General features: G+C 43.7%; 1 protein-coding gene across 2 annotated transcripts in view; it reads right to left on the reverse strand.

Annotated features, from left to right (window-relative positions):
• The window catches only part of HLCS (holocarboxylase synthetase), a 118,848-nt gene extending 97,598 nt beyond the window's left edge, over window positions 1–21,250 (reverse strand). For both annotated transcript variants that reach the window (XM_041487753.1, XM_041487752.1), the window contains exons 1-5: window positions 21,011–21,250; window positions 17,218–17,370; window positions 12,124–12,286; window positions 9,624–10,501; window positions 5,628–5,810 (exon numbers count right to left, since the gene is read on the reverse strand). In XM_041487753.1, the coding sequence (XP_041343687.1) occupies window positions 5,628–5,810; window positions 9,624–10,501; window positions 12,124–12,286; window positions 17,218–17,370; window positions 21,011–21,202 (1,569 nt within the window). In that variant the 5' untranslated portion in view covers window positions 21,203–21,250. The remainder of the gene's footprint in view (window positions 1–5,627; window positions 5,811–9,623; window positions 10,502–12,123; window positions 12,287–17,217; window positions 17,371–21,010) is intronic.
• Between the last annotated feature and the right edge of the window lie 492 nt (window positions 21,251–21,742).

The following is a 21,742-nucleotide window of genomic DNA, read 5'->3' on the forward strand; positions in this document are numbered from 1 at the left end:
TGGGACATGGCAGTAGAGCCTGGCCCCCCCGGCTGTCCCCTCCTGGCAGGGACTTGTGCAGAGCCACAAGGGCCCCCTGAGCCTCCTTTGCTCCAGGCTCAGCCCCTTCCCAGCTCCCTCAGCTGCTCCTCACAGGATGTGTTTTCCAGCCCCTTATCAGCTCCATACTCCTTCTCCGGACACAGACAAAAGGGTTTATTTTGTTGTTGTTTTTTTGTTTGTTTTTGTTTGAGAACAAAACAATTTTTCAAGGCAAGGTGTTAATTTCATGTCCTTCAGTGATCCAAGCAAGCTCTTCGCAACTGAAGAGAGCCATGAAAAGGACAACCTCAAACAGGGCCTTGAGGGGCTGGAGAGTGTCCAGGGCAGGGAACGGAGCTGGGAAGGGACTGGAAAACTCCTGATGGAGCTCAGGGGCTCAACCTGGAGAAAAGGAGGCTCAGAGGGGACTTCATTGCTCTGCACAAGTCCCTGCCAGGAGGGTCAGGGAAAGGAGGAGAGGAAATGGCCTCCCTTCCTCAAATTGCACCAGGGCAGGCTCAGGTTGGAGATTGGGACAGAAAATTTCCCTGGCAGAGTGGTCAGGCCTTGGGCTGAGCTGCCCAGGGAGGTTTGGAGTCGCTGGAATTGTCCCAGAGGAGTCTGGATGTGGCCCTTGGGGACAGGGTTTGGGGTGATGGCACTGGATGATCCTGGAGGGCTCTTCCAGCCTTGATAATTCTGGGATTCTGTGACTCTCATTTTTCACTGCCAGGGCTACCTTGGCACAGAAGTACCTGTGAAAAGCATCCTGCCCTGGACTGATGCCTTGTGCAGGCTGCCCTAGAGCAGAGGCTGCACAGAGCTAAAGAATAAAGCAGGGATTTATGAAAAGGCCTCCATGGATCCACCTTGGGCAGCACAAGAGCCCAGCCAGGGCTGCACCCAAGATGAACCCAAATGGTCCCAAAATGCACGAGCGCTCACGGGGTCTCTCCCTGGGATCAGCTCTGCTCCATGTGCACATTGCAGTTCAGTGTCCAATTCCAGCTCAGCCCCTGCACTCCCATCCTGCTTGTTTTTCTCTCTCCAGCCCACGGGGTTTGTGCTCTTGGGCTGAGATTTGGATCATTTGTCCTTGGTGCCCAGCTGGAGCAGGAATTGTTTTGTCTCCCTGCTCTGTGCACAGAGCTCACCATCCCCTCATATGAAGCCCAGCCCCACACACTGAAGCAGCACAGAATGTGAAAAATAGAAAAGCTCAAACCTGAGGCATCAGGACTGTTGCAAAATCTGCTCCACAAACTCAGCTTCTTTTAAGCTTTTTCCTCTACCAAATAAGTGGAACCCAAAAATTCACAAATTTAACTCAAGAACCAACAGTTCCATAAGGAAACTTCATTAATAAAAGTGTGCAGAGTAATGGAAGACTGGGGAGAAAGAATTAAAAGATGCTAAAATACACAGAATTTATTCCTCCATAGGACTGTGTGACAAGTGTTAGAATTGCTCACTTGGAGATATCGTACAAGAGGAGATATCACTGAGATATAAAAACCAGACCAGAGCAGCTCTGAACTGCTGAATTTGGACACAGTCCCTACATAATTTCATTATTCTGAGTGTTAATGAAGCAAAAAGAGGAAAACAATGAGGCACAGACTGTCAAAAACCATATTCTTGGAGAACAATTCCCTTCAGAACCACACTCCAACACCAGCAAACAGCAGGAATTAGTATTAGAATCCAGACATTGACACTTCCCATGAATGCCAACACTGAAAAAAAGTTAGCTTTATGATTTGTGTGGCCCTTCTGGGCTTGCAAGTTTTTGTTGTAAAGAAACAAAAGTGAATTTGAGGAGGGGAGAGGGAAGAACACAAAACCAGCAAATACAAACCAACCCTCCCTGCACACACAGGCAACTCAAAGCCTCGCAGCCCGACAAATGACTTTGAATTTATTATGGAAAAAAAGCCCTAAATCCATGAAGTTAAATTCCAAATATTTTTAACTGATAGCACAGCTATCAGTCCTTAGGTGAAGTTTCACAGATACATTAAATCCATTCCCCAAAACCAGTAACGTGCTTCAGCAAATACCCATTTTTATTGGTACAAATGCATTGACATTGCTTAATCTGATTTTTTTCCTTGAAGCTACTTTGCCTTGAAAGACATTTTCATTTTTAGCCAAGAAACAAACTCGGAATAGCTTTCAAGTTCAAAGGTTTTTGCTCATTTCAAATAATACACAATAATACATTTTAAAAAAAAAGGTTAGACACAAATGATTTATCAGTGATTTATTCAAGTCTCTCATGGTCTGTTGGTCATTTAATATTTTTCTTTGCTCTTATTTTACTTCTGAGACAGAGAAAAGAGCAAATTTATTTTCTGGAATAAATAACTCCAAAGAGCTCTTGTTTTTTGTTCCACTGTCTGTAAGGCAGGGATGATGCTCATGCTTTGAGAGTAAGAGAAAACAAGCAAATCTCCCATTTTGTAGAATATACATTTTTGGTTCACTTATAAACAAAAAAAACCTGGGTAGTAATAAAAACTAGGGAGTTTCAGGGTAACTACCCTTTATTTTAGCACTGGAAATTTTTAAAAAAAACAAACCCTGAAGTTGAATCTCAAGTCCTACAACACCCATGAATATGCATGGAAATATTTCAGAAACAATTGTCTCCAAATGTACCCTGAAATCAGGGTTCATTATAGTGTTAGCTGAGAGTTCAAATTTCCCATCCTCAAAGGAAGATTTATTCAGGATAAAGTAACTCCACATTTTCTTGGCTGACATAATGGACCTGGAATTTAAAAGCAGACGATGCCACCCCAGAATCAAGACATGGAAATCTGCTCTGAGCTGATTCTGCCCCAGCTACTGAATTACTCAAAAACACAAAAAAAAATTTGAGTCTGAGGAGTTTTTACTCAAGTTTTAAGATGAGCAAATGTGTGGGTGTAACAACTCCTAATGGGAATAATCATCACTGGGACAAATCTTATTCTTCAAGGAGTAAATCCTTGGTTTGAAACCTACTCTGGCAATAAAACACAATCCTGGCATTTATGTCTGAAAAATTATCCTTGGAGATGGCTGAAAGAGCAAATATTTGAGAGTTTAAGGGCAAAGCTGCAGAAAAAATCAGATCTCTATGCTTGGAGCTGCCACTGAACATGTGGGTGCCAGACACTGGAGTCCCCCCTCCCCGCAGGACACAGAATTTCCCTCTCCATTTGCTCAACTGCTCTGCAGCCCAGCAAGAAAAGCAGAAAAAAACAAAGATTCTGGGTTATGCTATCAACACAGGCCTCTAAAATTACATTCAGCACCAAATTGTGTAGATTTAATTAAGCTTTTAACCAGCATTTTAATTGTTCTTCATTCCAACACTGCCTTTGTGGTTGTTGTAGCAGAATTCTCCCTGCTAAGATGTAAAATCCTTAAAGATGGACATGACCATCCATTAATCAGATAGCAGAGCTTTCATTTGGATTTAAAATAGAATAATTCCAGTTCTGCTCATGTTTTGTTGGCCTTTTGTAGTCCATGCAGCAAGACTATGGTGAATTGGAAATGAAAACTTCAAAATGTGAATTCTGAGGAGGAAAAGTGAAAAAAAAATCCAATGCACCCCTCAGGAATAGCTTCAAATTCCACTGCAAAAGACACCAAGCAACACTCACAGAGTGGAGACGAACATCTTAAATTCTAAATAATCACATTTACATCAATCAGCAGCACGGGTTTGATGGGATCATTAACAGCATCTCAACAATGATGCAGAAAAACACAGACTGTCCAGGAATTTCAGCAAAGGCAAATCAGGAGAAGCTATTTGTTCACAGAATAAAGTTTACAATTTTATTTGATGCCCAAAAGGTACCAAAAAACAGGTCTGGTGAAAGTTCTGATAAAAGATGGAAGAGGCACCAAGGGAATCCCACAGAATTTACAGCTCTGCTGCAAATTGAAGAACTCCCCAAATCACCACTTAAAGCTGAAAGAATTTTAAAATTACCCCAAAAAACCCTCAGCTTCATTTTTTTTTTAATGGAGTAAAAAATGCAGAGCAAACACAATTATTACTTTTTCCTCATAAGCAAAAGGAGCTTGGGGCTCCTGAAATTAATTAGAAAATCTGAGCAGCTGAGGGGAACCAGCAGTTTTTAAACACAACAGAAACTCCAGTTTGGGGATGAGGAATCCTTCCTGAGCTGCCAAGTCTCAGCAATAGTAAAGTATTTCTCATCATTTTTGGATCTGCTAACAAGAGCTTGAGCTTGCTAGATCATCATTTGACTAATTATGGTATTTGTATTACAGGGAAGTAAGAAAACCATCCCAAAATCACTTGCCGGCAATACAATTAAGGATTTCCTCAAATAATTCACATTTTTGGTATATCCTGGCTCTCTGGGAAAGCAACGAGGCCTATAGAGAAAAATAAATAATGGATGGATGGAGAAAAAGAAATAATTTGTGAGAAAGTTAAACTCAAACACATTCATTATTTATTTCAATGTGCTCTCTCTTCGTTAGGAATGCAGTTGTTACAAGTTGCAATTTCCTTTTACACAAAATTCTGGAATTATACCAAGGCTAAAGGGAAAGACATTACAACAACGACTACACACAGCAAAACTACCATTAAGATATGTGAATAAAACAATTAAAATCTCATGAAACCAGATAAAAATTAATAAATTTTAGGAATAAAATAATTTATTAATATAATTTATTATGTAAACTTTAAAAACTAGTTGTGGTATAAACTTTAACTAAAGAAAATACAGTTAAAATATCTTTACTTGATGGTCTGCAGCCCTGGAGTATGCCACTAGATGGCAAGTTTGGATAGAAATTAGCTGAATTTTAATTTATAACATGCTTGAGAAGTCCAAAGGCATTGGATAGAAACAATCATGAAAAAAAAAATAGTGATAGAAAGGAACACAAAAAGGAAGAATTCAATAAACAAGTCTTGTGTCTGGAGCACATTTAATACAAGCCAAAGAGATTAAATGGGTTTTAGTTGTTTCCACATTGCCACACAAATGGAGAATCAATTCACACAGGATTTTGAAGCTGTATTTTAAAGAAAAACAAGTGAAAATCACTGTTTTATACATTCCTCACAATTGTTCAGAGCAGTGTCTCACGTGGATGAGAGCAGCACTGAGAGCTGACATTTGAATTACAAATATTCCCAGGAAATATTACAACATCCTCAGGAACCAGGGATTGATTTCCCTGTGCCATCAGCCCCTTCCCAATCACACCACTCTGCTCTTCACCTTTTCCTCTTTTGTTGCCAGCCTGTGCAGAACTTTTCATCTTGACTTAAAAGGAAAATAAATCCTGGTTTTCAAAGCAGTTCTTTCTGTAGCTCACTACAGCCTTCAAAAGGAACAGCATTAAAAAGTTCTTACCAGAAATATAGAAATATAATAAAATTAACCCTGCACAGTTCCCCTGTGGTGAAATTCAAAACTCCATCTAGCAGGGACCAAAATTGGATGGATTAAAAATTAAAATTTTTGCTTACCTGAAGTATCTGTTGAAAACTCTCCAAACAAAAATAGCAGGCTTTAAGAGAACACTGAATTTCCCTGGCAGGGTAAATCCCAGCTTACCTCATCTGGAGAGAGCAGATAAATGGGTGTTAATTCAGGAATTTCACTCAGTTCACAGCTGAGCCCAAGGCAGGTCAGGATCTCCCTGAGAACTTCATATCTCTTGGAATTGCTCATTTTAAGCAAATTAAAATCCTCTTCAGTTTGCACATCCATGGAATTGCTGTCCAGTTCCAAATGGGCCTGGCAGGATTTATAAAAAAAGAAAATCAGTTTGCAATTCAAGGATCACAGCCATCAATACACCACCATTTCCTCTGAAATCAACCTAAAATTACCCTTCTTAATAAACTTTTTCTGGAGTAGTTGATCAAACTTAGCTTACCAACTTAAATTTAACTTCCTGCTTTTCAGGTCTGCCAGAACCAACAGCAAGGCTGGACATTTTCTGGCTACAACATGAGCAGAATTCCATTACAATTAAAACTGAAATTCCATTAAAATTGAAAGAGCTTTTTAGAAGCTCCTTTTTGTGGTCTGTAATGTGGACTTCCTTATTTCATTACACAAAACCACCCAAACCCATAGAGAAGAAGGTGAAGAAGGAGCAGCCTCCACCCTAAACCCTCCATCCTGCTTTATATCTATTACTGTATTCTAAACCCTTAAACTCTGAGTTTCCCACCCTGTGATATCACACACTTCTATTCAAACTGCACACCCACAATCCCAGTTCTGTCATTCCATTTTGGAAGCTTCTCCAGGGCCTCAGGTCAATGCAGTGTTCTCTTGGGGGTCAGTGCCTGGCAGCACAGAAAGTCTGGAATTCTCAGCAGCCAGGGTTCTAACACACAAGGGCTTTGAAGTATCTTGGAAAAGCAGAAAAAAACGAGCCAAAAAGGAGGTTTATGAAGGATTTTTTTTCCTCTTGCATTTAATGTCAACTTCCAAGCATCTGCTTCCATGAGCAGTGATGAGGAGTGATTTTCTGCCAGGTGAGAAAGTAACTTTTTTAGACAGAAGAGTTTCTTTATCTGCACTGATTTCCACTAAATTAATGTGACTTGCTTGAGTTCCCCATATCTTGTAAATGAAAGTGAAAATTTAAGTGAAAATAATTTAGGTGTCATTCCTTAATTGGACAGTTTATCCTTTAAAGGCCTTGGAGAGACAGGGCTCCATTTTAGTTTGTTAGAGTGAAGTGCTGTAGAACTCAAGGTTTGTGAGACTGCAACAGAAATAAAAACTAATAAACATCTGAGTCCCAAAAAGAAATACCCTCTCACACATTTAATCCTGACCCTGGCAAAAAAAAACCCCAAAGAACCCACACTTGTACTCTCTGCAGATTCATTTACTGCTAATAAATAAAGCCCTTATTTTTGTTAATGTCTTCCATTTTGTAAAATTTAATGATGTTCTTTGTGTTTTACACATTGAAATTCAGGGAAATTAATGAGTGTGGCTGCCCCTGGATCCCTGGCAGTGCCCAAGGCCAGGTTGGACACTGGGGCTTGGAGCAGCCTGGCACAGTGGAAGGTGTCCCTGCCATGGCAGGGGTGGAATGAGATAATTTTAAGATCCTTTCCAACCCAAACCATTCCATGATTGTAAAAAAATACACTAAAAAGGAGGCAGGACACACCCACCCGCCAGAGGAGTACAGAAAAAAGGGAAACAAATCTGCCAGAACATTTCATGGCTGATGTCACTGCCTGGAAACAATAAGGGCTTTTCAAATCCAGACTGGAAGTCATTTAGAATTATAAAATGTCACACTAATCCTTTTAATCTGGTTTTTGAAGCTGTGCTCTGATGCCCTTTTCTTTTTCCTGGGGAAAACCTCTGGAGTATTAAATTTTACTACAGCAGGAGGATCAATTTAAAGGGTGCAGCAAAGCAGAACTTGCAGGGACAGAATCAAATCCATTTTCTGGGTGGCAGAGGTGCCTACAAAAAAAGCAATAAATATCCTCCAATGTCTAACAGAGTTCCCAAAAACCCAGCAGATTTAAGCTGATAAAAGACAAAAACACTTCTAAGAGCCCCCTCAATATTTCTGAGCTACATAACTGCTACAAGAGTCTTGATACCTGATCCCTTAGCAGTTAAATTTCAGTGCTCTGGGCTCCTAAGAAAGTTCCCTACCTAAAATACTGGTAAAAATAGAATCTTTCATAAGTTTGTGCATCTTTTATATTCTCTAACTTAATCTTGGAAAATAAATCTTGCTCTGCTTTTCTCAATGATTTATTCTCTATACTCCATGGTACCTCTTATCAACCTTTCCATCACCCAAAACTTTAGCTGGGAATATTTAAATCATTTCAATCATCAGTGACCAACATTTACCTCCCCATGGAAGCTTCCTCACCCATTATCCAGAACGTAAAATTAAGAAAAAAATATTATGAACATTTGAACTTATCTGTTTCATTTTTTGAGGGCTTTGGCTGTTTTGGTGTTTTTGCTAACCAGAGATCACAATATCATGATACTGGAGAGGCACCTACTTCCTGGGATATTATTTTTAAGTGAAATTAATGATTTTGGCTCATCCTGGACTACCCCAGTTCCATCCCCCAGATTCTCTGAGCTGTTTGATAGGTGCAGAATATTAAACATTGAAACCCTTTAAAGCCTGAATAAGGACTCAGGAAACAAAAAAGTTTCCAGCAAGGTTTATTCTGCACTTCTTGCTTTGCCACAATTCCTATTTTTGTAAGGATTTTGTGGGATTTATTTCCCATCTCCCAAAATCTGCTCAAGCTGTACTCCAGCACCACCTCCAGCAGGCAGAAAAGGAAAGCTCTGCTCTGGAATATGACAAAATCCCAGAATAATTAGGGTAGGAAGGGACTTCTGGAGGTGATCCACTCCAACGCCGTGCTCAGGCAGGGTCACCTGGAGCAGGTGACACAGGAAAGTGTCCAGGTGGGTTTGGGATGTCCCCAGAAAGGGAGATTCCATCACCTCCCTGGGCAGGGCTCTGCCACATCCATGGAAGGAAATTCCTCCTCAAGTGGAGGTGGAACTTCCTGGGGTTTGGTTTATGGCCACTGCTCCCTGTGCTGTCTCTGGGCACCCCTGGGGAATCTGGCACATCCTCTGGCACCCTTTGGAGATATTTCCTTGGATTAATGAGTAAAATTCCTGCTTCCTACACAAAACTGTTCTTTTTTACCTTGCCTGTTCCACACATGCCTGACACCATGGTGAAAATAAGGAAATGTTTTCCCAGCAGTGACATTCCCCTTATTTAACACCAAATGAAACCCACCCTGCACTTGGATCCCCTCTACACCCAGGACATCCATTTACACCTGGGAATGGCTCCCACTGGGAAAGGGGAGATTTGGGTGGGATATTGGGAAGGAATTCCTGGTTGGGAGGATGGGCAGGGGCTGGGATGGAATTCCCAGAGCAGCTGGGGCTGCCCCTGGATCCCTGGCAGTGCCCAAGGCCAGGCTGGACACTGGGGCTTGGAGCAGCCTAGCACAGTGGAAGGTGTCCCTGCCATGGCACTGGATGAGTTTTAGGATAATCCTCTGCTGGCAGGAAAGGCTGGCACAGCTGGGATTGTTCAGCTGCACAGGAGAAGCTTTGGGCTGAGCTCAGGGTGGCCTTGCAGGGCCTGAAGGAGCCCCAGGAAACCTGGAGAGAGACAATTTCCAGGGCATGCAGGGACAGCACACAGGGAATGGCTTCACACTGAAAAATTACAGGTTTAGATCAGATATTAGGAACAATTTCCTCCCTGGGAGGGTGGGGAGGCCCTAGAACAGAATTCCCAGAGCAGCTGTGGCTGCCCCTGGATCCCTGGCAGTGCCCAAGGCCAGGTTGGACACTGAGGCTGGAGCAGCCTGGCACAGTGGAAGGTGTCCCTGCCATGGCAGGGGTGGCACTGGATGGGATTTGAGGTCCCTCCCAGTGCAAACCATCCCATGACTGTACACCTCCCCTTGACAGGAACCCCCAAGAACATGCAATGGGAACAATTTTTTAGGAGTGCACAGCATGCAGCAATGAGGAAATGAATTCCCCTGCCCACAGTACCTGGGAAAGGATGGCTTCTCCTCCACTGCTCCCGTGAGTGAGGTGCACAATCACTGTGTCTTCAGCAGCATTATTCAATCGACTCAACACCTTCACTCTGCTGCCATCTCCCTTCATGCCTTCCTCAAAAACACAGCCACTGACCAGCAGGTTCAGCTTCACCTCAGTGCTGTCCTTTTTAGACACCACCAGCTCATGCACCACCCTCCTCAGTTTGTTTTTGCGCTTTATCTGCACACCCCCAAAGGTGAAGGACGAAGAAAGCCCAAGAATCTTCCCCCCTTTGGACAGAAATTTCATGAATTGCCTGTGGATGCCCTCAGGGATGGGCTCCTCTGTGGCAATGAGCAGCAGCAGGGAGTTCTCAACCCAGGGGTCTCTGAGCACTTGCTCCTGGTGCAGCTGGTACACGGTGTAGCTGTCAGCATCGATGCACTCCCTGAGCACTGACTTCACCTGCTCAAACCTCCCTTTGGCAGCCTCAGAGCCTAGATAAATCAAGATATTAGGGGGTTTCCCAGCCAGGTTTATTCTTTTGATTCCTTTTTGCAGACATTCATGCTCCTTCTCCTCCCTTCTGCTGCTGCAATCATCGGGGAGCTCTGGGATGTTTTCTGCAGAGGCGAATTTCACTGACTCAATGGTGCTGCTCTCAAGCTGCAGGCACTCCTGGCAGCTGGAAAGGTGCAAGTGGTGGTGCTCCCCACCTCCTCTTTCCTCATGTCCCCTTTCTTCTTCCAGCTTGCATTTGTCCTCCTCAGCTCGCCCTAATCCTGATTTCCCAGCAGGAGTTACTGCATCCATGTCTGTGCTTTTCTCCTTCACTGACGGTGCCTCCTGTGCCAACTCCTTCAGAGCAGATTCCTCTAAATGGACAGCTGCAAAAGGTAAAGGATACCAAAAAAGAGTTAGGATAATGAGATTAAAAGGGTTAGGATAAATATCATTAACAGCAGAATTCAATTTCAGTACAAATGCCCTGTAACAGCAAGAGTTTCACTTATTTGACGCAACAAATCCTATTTGCCCCCAGGACAAGATCTGCACTCACACCATAAATCTAAAGACAAAACTAAGAAAAGAAAATACCTCTGGAAAAATACTGCTCTTCTAAGGAGGGCAGGGTTTAAAATTGCTGCTGTTTTGAAATAAACTGTTTTGAAATAAGCTAATAAAGTGATGGTATTGGGTAAGACAGATATTGAACCACGTCCCTTGCACTGCTGAAGGCTGCAGATAAAGGTTTGCCATGAGAAAAGGGAGTAGAAAGACATTTGAACAGATTTCAGTCTGCAGAAAGGCAGAGAGACCCACCCACAGCAAGATTTGGGAGCTAAGAACCCAAGAGAAAACAAGGAAATAAGATGAACTGTTAAAAATTCCCCTTTTCCCCTAAAAATGACAGAAATGTGAAGACAATTCAGAGCAAATACAAGTGAGAAGAGAACAGCAAGGATGATTACTGCCAGCAAGAAATGTGCAGAGCAAAGAGGAGAGAAAAAATACTCTTCACAAGGGAGGGTTTCAAGGCAAAATCTGAAACTGAATCCTTCCCCACTCACACCCAACCAAATCAATTTATTATGCTTTTAATCCAGGGAGAAACTTGATGAACAATATTTTGTTAATCCAACTTCAATCCCTTTCCTTATTATGAAACTACATCCCCTTTGGAGCAGAAACATGAAGCAAGATGATTTTTTTTTTAACATCCCAAGGGAATTTCACAGCTTCCAATCTCTGTTATTTCATCCAGAACCTCCCCCAGCCTGTTCTGGAGCAGCTTCCACACAGCACTGGAAGCAAAACGAGGCAGAAAACATTTTAGGAAGGGACTGCCTGGGACACTCTCAGCTCCCATCCTTCCTTGGGGAAATATTTATGCAGAACAGCACCCAGAAAGACAGAATTTTGCCTCAGATTCTTTTGGGAGAATATTCCTGTCCTCTTGCACTTCAGCTAAATGTTGTTGATTTTGTCATTCCTTCATTTCTGCCTGTGCACTGTGATCTACATTAAAAAAACAGCAAAGCAAAAACAAACCCCATAAAAAAGACCAAAAAAATCCCACTCCAAATTGTTCTCAGTCCATGTTCAGCTTTGAATACACTTTAACTTCAAATATGAAAAAAAAAATTGCCTAAAATCTTCCAGCTTTGGATTTTTATTTAAATAGATTTGTTAATCTAACAGACAAGATTTAAAGAAAACATTTTCTAACTTTGGGTTTGGAGCACCCTGGGATTGTGGAAGGGGTCCCAGCCCACAGCAGGGGTTGGAAATGGATGATTTTTAAGGTTCCTTCCAACCCAAACCATTCCAAATCCTACAAAATTAAAGCAGAGCTACAGAGGGATTCAACCTGGAATCCCAACAGGAAGAAAACATTGCCAAAAAAAGAGCGAAATTTTCAGGTAAGTATAAAAACTATGCACAAAGTCCTAAAATAACCATAAAGCAAGAATGTTGTGCTATTAAAAATGAGCAGGAGGGTACTTACAAACAATCCTGTGTGGCACCATCCCGTTCTCCATCTGCAGCCTGTCTTCCAGGAAGGCTATTCCAAGGCTACTGAAATTATCTACACTGGCTTCAGCAATTAACTTAAAAGGTTCACCAGCTTTATAGGCCAAGGGTGAACAAAAGTCTGACCACTTCACAATCTAGAACAGAGCATAGGGATGGCTTTCAGTTGGGAAAATTATGGGAAAATCCCCAAGTAGCAACAATATTGTGAGTTTGCAAGAGGGACTGCAGGAGAATTGAAGAGTTGACTGAGGGGATGTTGCTTTAGGCAGCAAAGATTGAGCCCTGATGGAAGAGAACAACATCCACATCAAGTGTTGGGAGCAAATTGGGAGTACAGAGGAATCATTCCCAAAGATCAAGGCTCTAAAAGTTCCAAACAACAAAATGGCAGCAGAGCTGTGAGAAAAATTCTATTTGGATTTGTTTCCTTCAGCACAAACTCCAAGCAAGAATGCTGATAAAAAGAACAAAATTAAACTACAAGGGTTTAATAAAAATTATCAGAAGCATTAACTAAACCTCGAGGGTTCGAGATGTTTATCTACATCAAAAATTCCTTTCTCCAGGAAAGAAACATTGCACAAGTAGGTGACACAACTGGATACACAAACCACTTGTTCTCCCGTGAAAGAATTTTTAGAGACCTGCCTTCATGACCTAAAAAAAAAAAAATCAGCCTTTGCCATGTTCCAAAACATGGGGAGACAAAGTGCAACTCCATCAGGGCAGCTGCAGCACTTGGACTCCCCTTCCATGAGCTTCAGCTTTTCACCCCCACACACCAGATATAAAACACTGATTGAAGGAAGGAAAAACTTATTTTGGATGCACAAACTGAGGGTGAGCTGTCAGTTATTCTACTTGTTCATAATTAGACCATCAGCTAAATTTACCTTTTTATTTACTGCAATAAAATGGTTTAGACACCATCCAAGAGAATCCTGCTGCAGCTTTTGACTTTGTGGTGTTTCCCAAGGGAACAAGAGGAAAAAACAAACAACCCCAATGGTTCTGTCTCCTTTCTAAGGCATTCTCAGAGACAATTTCTGGTTAGTAATCAACAAACCCAAACGAGACCATTCAGTCACAGAATCCCAGAACGGCCTGAGTTGGAAGAACCTTAAAAATCATTCCATTCCCACCCCCTGCCATGGCAGGGACACCTTCCACTATCCATATTTATATTTCTGACCTTTGGACTTTGGATTTCTGACCTTTCTAACAAGAAACCCGGCTGGGTATCTTCTGATCTGTGATTTCTGCTAACCCTTAGTGAAAAATTCCCTTTCCAAGAGGAGAAGGGGAGCAGAGTGTGGGGTTTTACCACTTTGAACCTGGGGGTGAAAGCCCAGCTCTGTGACACCAGAGCACAGCCCAGCCCGTGGTGGAGGGTGAGGGGCTCACAGAGCATTTAAATATCCTTTCTTTTCCAAGGAACAGGCACAAGTAACACCCACACCTTGAAGCTGTCAGGAAGGTCTGTTGATGCTCTTGATCTCTCTTCTGTGGCACCAAGTAAAGTCTCAGATGTAAAATGTAATTATTGCTGCACAGTGCAAATGAAGTGAACCCACAGAAGCAGCTCACAAAGTAAAGCTCTTGCCAAAACCTATGACCCTGAAATCAGGCAGCAATCCATTGGCTCAGAGCAGAGCAAAAACCCTCAGGGAATATTTTCCAGCTTTCCTGCTATCCAAATCCAAATTTGGATAGCAATTCTAAATCAAAATTTCGTCAGAATAAAGGATGAAAGCTCTTAGCAAGAGATGAGACATTATTCATACTCCTGTTTTCTGAGTACCCCTCATTTTCACCAGCCACAGATACTGACAGTCCTACAAAAAATGGTTTTTCTGGCCAGAAATTCCCCCAAGAGCAATGTGTTCCCACAGCCCCCAGCTATGGTGACAGCCAGAGGGACCAAAATTTAGAGCACTTTGCTGTGTTCACACAGAACAACAATAAACAAAGTAAACCAACAGTCCCTTTCCTCTTTAGTTTTGATTTTTTTGCCTGGACTATCACTTTTGAGCTTTCTAAATCAAATTAATTAGCAATGTCCTCATAAGAGTGAAACATTTTCCATCCCAAGGAAAACAAAAGCAAACCCAAGAATATTTTTAAAAAACCAATAAACCCCAAAAGAATGGATAATTAGACCTTCAACGCAGACGTTTTTGTGGATCTTTCTGCTACAAAAAGTAAAATAAGACTCTTCCATGTGAGCTGGCCCAGGTGTACAAGAGGGAGGGCACAGCTCATTTATCTGCAGAAGCATCCACCTGGATGGATTCCACCTGCCAAAGGCAATAAAACCATTTCCAAACCAGCTGATGCAGGTTTTCCCAAGGAAATGTGTGCCCAGTGCAATCAGGACCAGAAGATTTGAGCAGAAAAGGTCCCACCAAGCTTCACGGAGCTCCATGAAGCCCAGGATTTCCAGTGACGCAGCACTTCTGGACATCCCTCCTGACTCACAGGCTCCAAATCCAGGCTCTGCTCTGCACCTGGCAGGGGGTGAAGGCTCCCAAAGTCTGACTGCAGCCCCAAAACTGGAGCTGAGCCCATTCCCAAGCTGTCCTCCTGCCCTGCCCTGCCCTCAAATAAATCTATTTATCCTCTCCTCCCCATGTTCCCTCCAGCAGGATCATCTCCTGGGAAAGGTGACCTGGAGGACACTGGGTCCTTGCTGGAACTTTGGGTATAGGGAATATTTCTTAGTTTGTTTTAACAAGTCTTGGCTCTTAGGAAACCACTGGTTTTGGCTTTTGTTTATGGAGAGGGTTTTGAAGACTTTGGAATTAATTAGAATTTATGAGTGTGTAAAATAGATAGTAGTACAGTTTATCACAGGGTGAAAAATTTAGAGTTTTGAGGTTTTAGTATGAAGGTAGATAGAAGACAAAATAGAGGATTTTGGGTGTTGTTTGACCTTTTTCTTTTTCTTCATCTGCTTTATTTTCTACTGTGTTGGTGGTATAGAGTGATTAGTTAGGGAGAGCTGTAATACAGATGTTGTGCAGCAGACAAATAATTAGTTATTGGTAGAAAAGCAGAAATAAAGGATATTTTAAGAGTTAATTAGATAAAATAGCTTTAAAAGACCTTGAAAGTGTACATTTTGTGACTTTTTTTGCTGCCTTCTCTTTGTGTGCCAAGTTTGGTACGGACAGTGTGTAGAACTTCTGATAAGATAAAAAATAAACAACAACTTGAAGACTAAAAAATTATTTTACACAGATCCTCAAACAGGGAGCAGCCAGGCCATGAGCACCTGTGGATGTGATTGCCTGGAACCCCAAGGAGCCTGAAAGCTGATTCCAGGAAATCAGGTGACAGGTGGCCCTTTAGGGACACCCAGGACAGCACCTTAGCTGTGGGAAGTGGATTTGTAGAGAATGCTTCAAGTTTGACAGAAGGTTCAAATAGTACACATCTGTATTCAAACTTTGAGATAAGAAATGCTGACTTTAGGGTTTAAATTAAAATTAAGGTTTCAAATAAAATTAAGCCCTTTTGATGCTGCTTTAGAAATTCTCTACAAATCCATTTCCCACACTTACCCATGGCCCCAGGGGTGATCCCAGCCTGGGGCAGAGCCTGGTTCATGGAGAGCTCTGGGATTCCAACAGCAGCCCAGATGTTTCACTACAGACCCATCCTGACATGGACATCTTCCCTTTCCTCCTCTTCCCTGGAGGCACTGAAATCCATCCCTCCCCTCCCACAGCCTTCCAGGGCCTAAAGGGGGCTTAACAAAAAGCAGGAGAAGGATTTTCCACTGTCCCAGGCTGCTCCAAGCCCCAGTGTCCAACCTGGCCTTGGGCACTGCCAGGGATCCAGGGGCAGCCCCAGCTGCTCTGGGAATTCCATCCCAGCCCCTGCCCACCCTGCCAGCCAGGAATTCCTTCCCAATATCCCACCCAAATCTCTCCTCTCCCCATTCCCTGTGTCCTGTCACTCCATTCCTTGTCCAGAGTTGCTCTCCTGGAGCCTCTTTAGGCTCTGAGCTCTCCCTGGAACTTTTTCTTCTCCAGGCTGAACAATCCCAATTTCTCCCAGCCTGGTTCCAGAACAGGGGGGCAATTCCCACCCACAGCCAGAGAAAAATGCCACTGAAAAGTCTCAACAAAATGTCTCTGGGTCTGTTACAAACACAAAATAGAGCTTAATTATTACCAGTGATCTGAATGAAGCAATTCCCTTTTTATTCCCCATAACACCACAACCCACCTGTGCCCCCTTCTATGCAAGAATATTGAATATCTGTGCCCCTTTCTATGCAAGAATATTGAATATCTGTGCCCCTTTCTGTGCAAGAATATTGAATATCTGTGCCCCTTTCTATGCAAGAATATTGAATATCTGTGCCCCTCTCCCCTCCCACAGCCTTCCAGGGCCTAAAGGGGGCTTAACAAAAAGCAGGAGAAGGATTTTCCACTGTGCCAGGCTGCTCCAAGCCCCAGTGTCCAACCTGGCCTTGGGCACTGCCAGGGATCCAGGGGCAGCCACAGCTGCTCTGGCAATTCCATCCCAGCCCCTGCTCACCCTCCCAGCCAGGAATTCCTTCCCAATATCCCACCCAAATCTCTCCTCTCCCCATTCCCTGTGTCCTGTCACTCCATTCCTTGTCCAGAGTTGCTCTCCTGGAGCCTCTTTAGGCTCTGAGCTCTCCCTGGAACTTTTTCTTCTCCAGGCTGAACAATCCCAATTTCTCCCAGCCTGGTTCCAGAACAGGGGGGCAATTCCCACCCACAGCCAGAGAAAAATGCTACTGAAAAGTCTCAACAAAATGTCTCTGGGTCTGTTACAAACACAAAATAGAGCTTAATTATTACCAGTGATCTGAATGAAGCAATTCCCTTTTTATTCCCCATAACACCACAACCCACCTGTTCCCCCTTCTTTGCAAGAATATTGAATATCTGTACCCCTTTCTATGCAAGAATATTGAATATCTGTGCCCTTTTCTATGCAAGAATATTGAATATCTGTACCCCTTTCTATGCAAGAATACTGAATAGCTGTACCCCTTTCTATGCAAGAAACAAAGAGAGTTTCTCACCTCCTTTGAAGAGTCAGGTCCTTTCTGCAAATTCTCTGTGTGAGCAGAAATGCTTTCTGTCACAAAAGCAATGTGCTCTGCTGGCAGCAGCTTCTCAGGGTGAATAAAGGGAGAAACAAGAAGCCCACTCCACCTGTTTAAGTCATCAAGGAACTGAAAGAAATGGGAAAGGAGAATAAGTCTGTACAGGAAGCAGCTGATTCAATAACTCCTTTTTAAATTGTGCCCAGCTTAAATCCAAATCTGACCCTCCAGCCTTACAGGAAGGGTGATGATTATTTCACTTTCCCCATGAGACAAAGAAAGGGATAAAATTCTGAACCACTACAAAGGAACACTGAAAGTAAAACTGGAAGTGACAAGCCACGTTTTTAAGGCAACTCAAACTCCAGCTTTCAGCTTTACAGGAAGAGAGGGTGGAACACAAAACCCCAGAGCCCCTGGCACTGGGACTCTTGTGGGACATCTGCCACTGGCAGCATCCCTCATTCACCTGATCCTCCTCTCCCATCCACACTGAACATTGAATCCTCATTTCTCTGCAGCAAAATTCCTCATTCACTAAGGAACTCATAAAATATAAAGAAATAATTCATCCAGAATCAATTTTTCCACAAGTTGTTCTATCCACCACTCAGATGATCACTGCACAAAAGTTTTCTTCATTAAATTACAAAAGACTCCCTCTCTTGACCTCAGCAAGGAACAAATAAAGCTGAAAACCTGGAATCAGCAGACCAAAAACCACATTTGAGACATCTCACAGCTTCTCAGGAAAATATTACATAAATTTTTAATTTTTACATCGATTTTGCATAGAACTTCATTTGTCTGCCATATTTAAAAAATGGCAAACACTAGAAACAACTGTTTTGCTGTGGGAAATAGTACAGGTAAGAAGACTTCTAGAAAGTTATGAAAGGAGGCTTTAGAAACAGAAAGTGTATAGAGCTTAGAGCTAGCCGTGGTTGAAAGTCTGAAAGTAGAAAAGTTACAATAATACAGTAAGCAAGGACATGAAACAATAGTTTGAGTTTTAGGTTTGGTTAAGATAGATTTTAGGACTGTAGAAAAAGATGTTTAGTAAGATAAGAGAAGGTTTTAAGTTTAATAATTGTGTATTGTTAATAAAAAGTATGTAAGTAAGTATTGTTTGAAGTAGGTGTGGTTTCAGTGATGAACTACAATAATTATCTGTAAGTTTTGGTAATATGTTATTGGTTTAAATGTTTTTTAAATGTTCTATAACAAAGAAACTTTTGGTTGTTGTTAGTAAGATGTGAGTTGTTATCTTTTAATTGTCTTAATTATGTAATGAGATTGATGTAATAAAGCTCAAAGAACATATCTTGGTAGCCTTGTCTTGTTTGTCAACTTCCTAAAACTCCTCTTACCTTTACTATTTCCCACTTTTTCCTTCTGCCATACCACGAGCACACACCTTCAGTAATTCCATGTGGAAGCAGGAGAGAATTCCCCTGTGCACTGAATTCTAACACTAAATGTGTTCATCCCTGCACACCTCAAATGAAACCACGGAATACTGAGGGGACAGCTCACTGACCCAACCACCCTTGGGAGCACAGAAGCTGCACAAACAAATACTGATTTCTCCCACAGGAAAGTGAACTGAGCTCAGGAAGTTTAGAGTACCTTAAACATCCCATTTGGCTAAAGATCAAACCAAAAAAAAGCCTTTACAGGTCATGATTTATGACTTGCTAGTGTCTTAAGCAAGCTACTGATCACAGTCCAAGCTACTGAGAGAGCAAAGGAGCTTTGCTGGCTGCCCAGAAGCCAAAAAAAAAAATCTGAATTAACCTTTTATCTCTTCAGAGATGATGTAAAGAGCTCCCCAGTGATGCAGAGCCAGAGCTCTCACACTGAGGTGCAGCACAACAGGACCTGCCCCAGGGATTCTCAAATGCTGTCACCATGTATTTTAAAGAGACAAAAATATATTGAATAACAGCCCTGAGCCCTTGCCAAACTTCATGCCAATCTGCAATTCCCCAGAGGGCTTCCCAGCTCCCAATAAACCAAGCAGATTATAAAATCAGTCTGCATGAACAGCACTGCAGACAGAAAAAAATGTGCTGGCAGTGCAAGGACTGAGGAAAAGCTGTTTCAGAAATGAGCAGGAGTGGAGCAAAGAGCAGAAATCAGCTGAAATCCTCTTCACAGAACAATAATCCAGGGCAACTGAGGCAGAGCTGCTCTAAACACAGCTTTGTTTTGTTTTTGAGGGCTTTATTGGAATGTGAATTAGGTATTTCACTTGGCTGTGAAAGATTCTGAGATTGCCACCACCGCTCTTGAGTGTGAAATAATCTGTTCATTAAATAGCAAAAAAACCTAGCTTTAAATAGAACCAACTCCATCAGCATTTCTAATCTTGTTTTCCCTCACTGCAAAAGTTCTCTTCACCCACTGAATTCAAGAAAAGCTTCTCTGCTTCCTGAAGAGCACTTAGCCACTGACACGCTCCATAAATCCCTTCCCAGCAATGCCTGCAACAACTGAAATAATTCCCAACCACTCACACATCAACATCAGCAAAAAGCACAGATCAAGAAGAGCCTCACCCAGACCAATTCTGGCATTTAGTGCCAAATTCAGAGAAATCCACCATTCATTTAAATAATTCAGACCAGCTGGGGGCAGTGCCAGTTCCAATCCTGAAAGTCAAGCAAGCTCGCTTTCAGTTTTGCTTCCAGCAGTGCCAGGTGGAACTGGTTCAGGCACAAGGTTTTTCCACTCTCATGGGCTCCCACAGCCTCCCCCAGCCCTGTTCATTTGTGATTTTCATTTTTCACCTCATTTTCCTCACTTAGAACAACATTTTGTATGGGGAGAAGCAGCCAGCTCTCTCTACAGCTCACATTCCAGGGCAGATCCAGCAGCATTTTGAAGCCCTGACACGAATCTTGAAGGCACAAACACAGCACATATTTTTAGACTAAAGCCTTATATGTTCTCCAAGTATGTTGCTAAAATGGAAGGAGGCTTTTCCCAGGGACAGGACAAGGGGGAATGTCCTTAAACAGAAAGTCAGCAGATTTGGATGGGTGGGATATTAGGAATGAAATCTTCCCTGGGAGGGAGGGGTGGCCCAAATGTCCTTAAACATAAAGTCAGCAGATTTGGATGGGATATTAGGAATGAAATCTTCCCTGGGAGGGAGGGGTGGCCCTGGCACAGGGTGCCCAAAAAAGCTGGAAGTGCCCAAGGTCAGGTTGGATGGGGCATGGAGCCCACAGCAGGGGGCTGGAACAGGATGATCTTTAAGGGTCCCTTCCAACCCAAACCATTCTGTGATTTTATGAAATTCTTTCAAGCTCTCCCAGCCATGCTTTCCTAGAACCACTGCTGCCCTTGCAAAGCTGCACTTGATACATATACATACATATATATATATATACACATATATGGATAGATAGACATACAAATACACATTTGTAGCGCACAGAGCATCCCTCAGCCCATTTCCTACTCCAACAAGCTCCGGCAAGCAGCGAGGAGAGGAAACCACACCTGAACTAACATTTCCCACCAAAGCGACCACCTCGCTGTCCCCTCCTCCTCCTCCTCCCCCTGCCTGTGACAGCGCGTGGGAATTCCCAAATCCCAAACCCCTGCCCGTCACCAATCCCCACAACCAACCCACAACCCCATCCCCGTCGCTCCGCGGGGCCGGGATGCTCAAACCCGTTACCGCGGCAACCGCCGCATCCCCGCGCATCGCCGTTACCGCGGCAACCGCCGCATTCCCCGCGCACCGCCGCCGCTCTACCTGCGCCTCGCCGGTGCAGAACACCTTCCCGCCGATGCGGAGGCAGACGCGCTCCTCGGGGTGCGGCTGTCGGGCGCAGAAGGTGAAGGAGCAGCGGGAGCGGTGCAGCCTCCGCACGGTGCTGCGGACCAGCGCGGCCGAGCGCGGCCCCCAGCGCGCCCACAGGTAGAGGTAGCACAGCGTGATCAGCATGGCGGGCGCGCGGCCACGCCCCCCCACCCCCGCGCGCCCGCCCCGGCCAATGGCAGCGCCGTGCGTCAGGGAGGGCGGGTGGCGGTCCCAGCGCTGATTGGCGGGCGGGGGCTGGCGCGCGCGGCGCCCCGCCCCTTTTGCACGGCCGCGTCTCTCCCCTCCTCCCGTCAGCGCTCGGCCGTGAGGCCGCCGCCTTCCCCTCACGCTGAGGGGAGCGCGGAGTCCTGCGGTGAAAGGAGATGTGAAAAGGAATAAAGAGCGCTCAAAATCGTTAAAAGCGGCTCGGGGCGTTTTGTATTTGCAGCGGGTTAGTTGTAGGCGTGTTCTGGAGGAGGAAGAGGAGGAGGAGCAGGCGAGGTCTTCTCGTAGCCGGCGCCACGACTCGGCTTCTCTGGGAATGGCAGAATGGTTTTGGTGAAAAGGGACTTAAAGCTCATCCAGCTCCACCCCCTGCCATGGGCAGGGACACCTTCCACTGTGCCAGGCTGCTCCAAACCCCAGTGTCCAACCTGGCCTTGGGCACTGCCAGGGATCCAGGGG

The sequence above is a fragment of the Pyrgilauda ruficollis genome, unplaced genomic scaffold (genome assembly GCF_017590135.1).
Source record: "Pyrgilauda ruficollis isolate IOZ18807 unplaced genomic scaffold, ASM1759013v1 scaffold84, whole genome shotgun sequence".
NCBI classification, from domain to species: domain Eukaryota; kingdom Metazoa; phylum Chordata; class Aves; order Passeriformes; family Passeridae; genus Pyrgilauda; species Pyrgilauda ruficollis.